This window comes from Terrapene carolina, unplaced genomic scaffold (assembly GCF_002925995.2).
Source record: "Terrapene carolina triunguis isolate 2854851 unplaced genomic scaffold, T_m_triunguis-2.0 Scaffold130, whole genome shotgun sequence".
Lineage (NCBI taxonomy): Eukaryota > Metazoa > Chordata > Testudines > Emydidae > Terrapene > Terrapene triunguis.
In genome coordinates this window covers 2,231,152-2,236,044 of record NW_020664481.1, presented here as the reverse complement: position 1 = coordinate 2,236,044, position 4,893 = coordinate 2,231,152, and the positions used below count along the sequence as shown (strand labels likewise).

At 55.1% G+C, this 4,893-nt stretch overlaps 1 protein-coding gene across 1 annotated transcript in view; it reads left to right on the top strand.

The window, feature by feature from the left end:
• Positions 1-2,864: 2,864 nt before the first annotated feature.
• XKR7 (XK related 7) overlaps positions 2,865-4,893 on the top strand; it is a 30,721-nt gene continuing 28,692 nt past the window's right edge. The window contains exon 1 of the mRNA XM_026652743.1: positions 2,865-2,899. Within this exon, the coding sequence (XP_026508528.1) occupies positions 2,865-2,899 (35 nt within the window). The remainder of the gene's footprint in view (positions 2,900-4,893) is intronic.

Here is a 4,893-nt window from a genome sequence, read left to right as displayed (position 1 = left end):
AGAATTTTTTTGTACAGTTTCTCAGTGTGGCCAGAGCTGGCATCATTAGTTTAAGCCCAGGCCTGCCTGCAGCATTAGAAATGCACAAAAGGAGCAATCATTTCCTCCACTTGTAAGCAACGCTCAGAGAATAAGGTGCAAATCTCTGCCTCTGCCCTTCCGGCATCTCCAAGGGAATGATGAGCCTGGTAGGGCTGGGAGCCCAAACTGCACAGGTGCACCTCCGAATGCCTCCGACTGGCTGCATCAGAGAGCGCTTCTCTCAGCATATCAATGAGGTTCTCAAGGAGATTCAGAGCAAGTGGAGCCGTTCCTCTGAAGGAGCCAACGCTCTTGAAAAGACCAGCTGGTGAAAAGGCTCCTTTCTTTTGGCTGAGGAATGATTTTCAGTCAGAGAAGAGAGTCCCCTCCCCCAGTCAGTAGTTTGTCGAAAAGATCTGTCAGGAGCTTCTCAAGGTTAGGGATTTAAGTCACATTATCCATGCTAATGTATGCAGCACTCAAAGCCTCGCCGGGCCTGATTCTGCCACTCTTACTCACACTGAGTAGCATGTTACTCCACAAATAGTTTCATTGATTTCATGGAGTAGGAGTCTGATCCAGAGGTAGTAATGGTGTAAACTGGTCTCATGCGGTGCTGGTGTGCAAGAAAGAGTTTTAAAAGTGAATCAGACTGTCTGGCGCACTCCCACTCCCCGTGTCCTTCAACACCCACTCAGGGCCAGCAGGCGTTTGGACCAGGACAAATCTCAAAGGGAAGGTGCAGCGAGAACAGTGTATTTCTGCTGTTAAATCCACACAGCAGCTGCTCAGAGTGAGTGATGTCACTCACAAACAGGGTCGCGGCCTGTGGGTCTATGCACAACATAGATCAGGAGGGCCAAAAACCCATGCCAAGGAGCAGCGGCAGGCCCTGTTTGCTAACAGTAGTGCTAGCTATGTAGGTGACTTGACCCTGGTCTGTACCGGGGATGGGAGTGAAGATTCCTTCTCTGGGCACCTCCCTGTGCATGCAACTTCTTCATGAGAGCAAAGACCTTTGGCTAGCGCTTTGTTCTAATCAACCCCTTGTGGGTATTCATTCACATTGATGATATATACGCTGCCAGTGCATTCGTACCTCTGGTGAGCACCCTCTTGAATGCATATCCTCCTACATTTCCATCCACACTCAGAGGCCTAACAATCTCCCTGCACACCCACGGGCACTTTCCATGGATGCATGCATGTCAGTCCGTGTCATGTTTAGTATTAATCTAACAGCAATATGGAATTTATATAGAGCCTTTTATTCTGAAGGATCCCACAGCGAGTATTAAACTACATATCTTGGGATCATTCTCACATCCCTGAAATGCAGCCACCTATGCAATGGGGAATGGGGCAGCTAGTCTGTGCGAGAATCCCTGTGTAACAGCTTGTGTGGAGGGGAAATGGAGAATGGGCTCTGTTGTAGACTATTCACGCCCAGTGTCAGTATGCCTGACACGCAGCATGGGCACTTTCACACTATGATGGCATTGATATCCTCCTTGGAAATACCCTCCATCTCCTCACCAGCTACTGCCATTAACTCCTCGGCTTGGCACTGCCACTCCTGTGACACAGACATCCCCAGGCTTACCCAGCCAGGTGTGTTATCCCTGTGTCCTGCCATCCCAAAGGGGGTTGTTGTATGGTCTCTGCCAAAAGCTACAGACTAGCTGATAGGCGTGGTTAGTGCATGATGTTTGTATGGGAAATCATTTTAGAGTTATGTAACATAGTGGATACTGGCTTTCAAAGTTGTTGATGTGAAACTTGTCACCTGAGGTGAGACGGGGTCTCAAGGCTAACTCAGTCACCACTGAGAACAATGGACATACATGGAGCCAGTCCTGTGTTTGCGCTCTGGACCTGGTGCAGAGTTGTGGATTTACAAAGACAAATGAACCCCAAGAAGAGTCTCTGAATAGAGACCCCCTGGCTAATAGACAGAGTCTGTGACTGTATAAAAGAAGAGGAAAAGACACAACATTTTATCCATTACAGAGAAGAGACTCTACCAGCAGTGTTGTCTCATGACGGGTGGATCCCAGCTTTCTGGACCGTTAGTTGAGAAATGCCTTACAGGAAAGTAAAGTAAGTATAGGCTATAAATTGCATTTTATGTTTTCCTTGTGACCTTACGTTTCCAAACTTACACTATCTTTTATTTGAAAATCTATCTCAAGCTCTGTTGAATAAACTTAAAATTGGTTTTCCTGTAGACACGTCTCCGTGTCTTGCACTAAGGAGAGTGTTGAACTGAGGTGAAACCAGTGAACTGAGGTGCACTGCTTCCCTGGAGGCAGCGGATCAGTGTGCATTGCAGGCATCAGGAAGATAGGGGACTGGGCACGTGAGCGGGGGCTCCCTCTCTCAGCCCCAGGGTGGCTGGGGCTTCCACTGTCAGCCCTGCACGGGGGGGGCTTCTGTTGTCAAACCTGCGGTGACAGTCTAATATTGCGGAAGCTGCAATTTCTGCAATATGGCACGTTAAGTGGGGCCTTATCAAGGAGGTATTTTCATTTAAAAAACCCACCCCCAGGCAGCTCTCCTGCTTCTGCTGTCTCCTCCACACATAACTTTCCTCCTGTATGAACCAACAGCTCAATTACAAACCAAAATATCAGTTCACCTGAGCCCCTCACCATTTCCTTTCATCTACTTTCTCCTCCTCCCCTGTCAAAAGGCACGTGCTTGGCTCCCGATAAAACCCTTGTGCAGAAGGGAGATGATCTGCAGCAATCCTGTCACATCCCACAGTGACTTTAAACTGGGAAAGAAATGAGGAGATGGAGTGTAGCCATGGTGAGGTTTCTATTCTCAGTCCAGGAACGCTGATGGCTGTGGTGAAGGAGGAAAATGAACATAGAAGGTATGTGTCCAGTTGGATTCTTGTATTTTCAGGTGCGTTAACTAACCATTGCAAATTCCAGTATAGACATGTATACCCCACATCGGTTCTCAGCCAAGGGTTAAACAAAAATGGAAACGAACATCCATGTTTTGTCTACAGTCATATTTAGCACTTTAAAAACATGACAAAGAATTTGAGCATGGACCCCCCCAGAGGAGACTTGGGTTGAGGGTGGCCATGGGCCCAGTGTGAGATTCCTGGAAAGGTTCCCCATCTTGACTTGCTGCCTCTCACCAGGCCCCCGGAGTCAACCTTTCCCCCAGTGCTGGAGAGGTTGACATGGACTAGAAGTGATAACTACTCAAATTGAGCAGTCATGGTTCATTATGGCCCCTTTGAATCTAGGGGGAGCAAAGTATTATTCAAGGGGAGTAAAGCTTTCAGAATCCTGACCTCCTTTCTAGACGGGATCCCACCATCCTCTGCGCTGGCGGGGAGCGGGGAGCTACATCCCAATTTGGCCAGCTCCAAGCAGGCCTGTCCCCTCTGAGGAGCGGGCCCTTAACAGCAGTGGGGTGAGAGGAGAGGGCAGAGGGAAAAGCAGGCGCACAGAGTTCCGGGCAGGACCAGGAGCAGAGCCAGCCACGGCCCTGCGAGCAGCCCAGCGGAGGTTCCGCCGGCGACCGGCCTCGCAGGACAGAACTCGGCTTGCCGGGAGGAGCCGGCCGCCCCCGGGGGGGAAGCAAGAGAAGGAGCCGAGCTGGATGTGGAGCGGAGACCCGCGCGCCCTAGGCGCACTCCTGGGGGGAGGCGGCTGCGTGCCAGGTTCCTTGGGGAGACGACAGGAGGGCGCAGGGGAATCTGCCCCCGGAGATGCTCCGCACACCCCTGCCAGGTGCGGCCCCTTTCTCCCGGCCCCCTGCTCCCGAAGGGGGAAGCAGAGGTGGCCGCCCTCAGCCTCGCTTCCCCGCTGAAGGGCAGAAATGGGGCGGCGGCTGCTCTTCCTTCTTCCCTGGCCTCTGGGGTCTTTTCCTTGGAGGGCAGCGGGGCAGAGGCCTGGCCCCTTCCCCTGCTCCTCCCAGAGCAGCCTGGACCAGCCCAGCGCCCCCTTCCTGACAGCGCAGGAGAGGCAGTGTCTCCCCACCCCGACCCTGGGGTTTCCCAAGAGGTTCTTTCCTGGCTCAGACCCGCCCGGCTCCCCACAGCCCAGGCCCATGCCTCGCCCTCCGCAGCGGGGGCGCCCCCAGTAGCCCGCAGGCTGAGCCGGGGCTGGCGTGGAGGGACCGCATAGAGTCCAGCGGGGCGCAGCGCGCTCTGCCCAGGCTGCAGGGGGTCGGGGCGGGACCCGAGCGCCCCAGGAGCGGGACCCGCGAACGGAGTAATCCGAGGTGGCACCAGCAGTATCCGGGAGGCGCAGAGAGCCGGGCGGGGGCTTCGAGTCCCAGCCTCCTGCCAGCCCCGGGCCTCGGAGTGTCGGCTCCCCACAGCAGCGCGCTGCTCGCCGCGCCGGGATGGATGGAGGCGACCCGCGATCAATAGGAGCAGGGGGTGGGGAAGCGGCCTTGGGGTGAGGCTTAAAAGCCATGACAACCGGGCCTGGAAACGCGCGTGAGCCTGGGTGGGGTCAGGGCAGCCCTCGGGGTGCTCTGTTCCGCTGATGGGCAAAGGCCCCGACCCCCAGCCCTGCCAGGACGTCTGCCCCTCGGCCCGGGACAGGCTGGCGGGGAAGAGCTGAAGGAGGGAGCGGCCAGACGGATGAGAGGGGAAGGGGCGGGGGATGCAGGAGGAATGAATGAATAACCGCCTGCCCGGGTGGGGCGGGACCCCAGCTTTCCCCGCCCGGCTGTCCCATCCGGACAGGCTCCGGCTCCTGCTGCCGTGGGGGTGGGGGTAACTCAAAGAGAGGAGGTGGGTTTGAAGAGGGGGCTTCCAGCAAGGGGTCCTCCCCTCCAGCCCCCTCCTCTGCAGCCCCCTCCCCTCTCTCCAGCCCCATCCCCTTCCTCCAGCCCCCT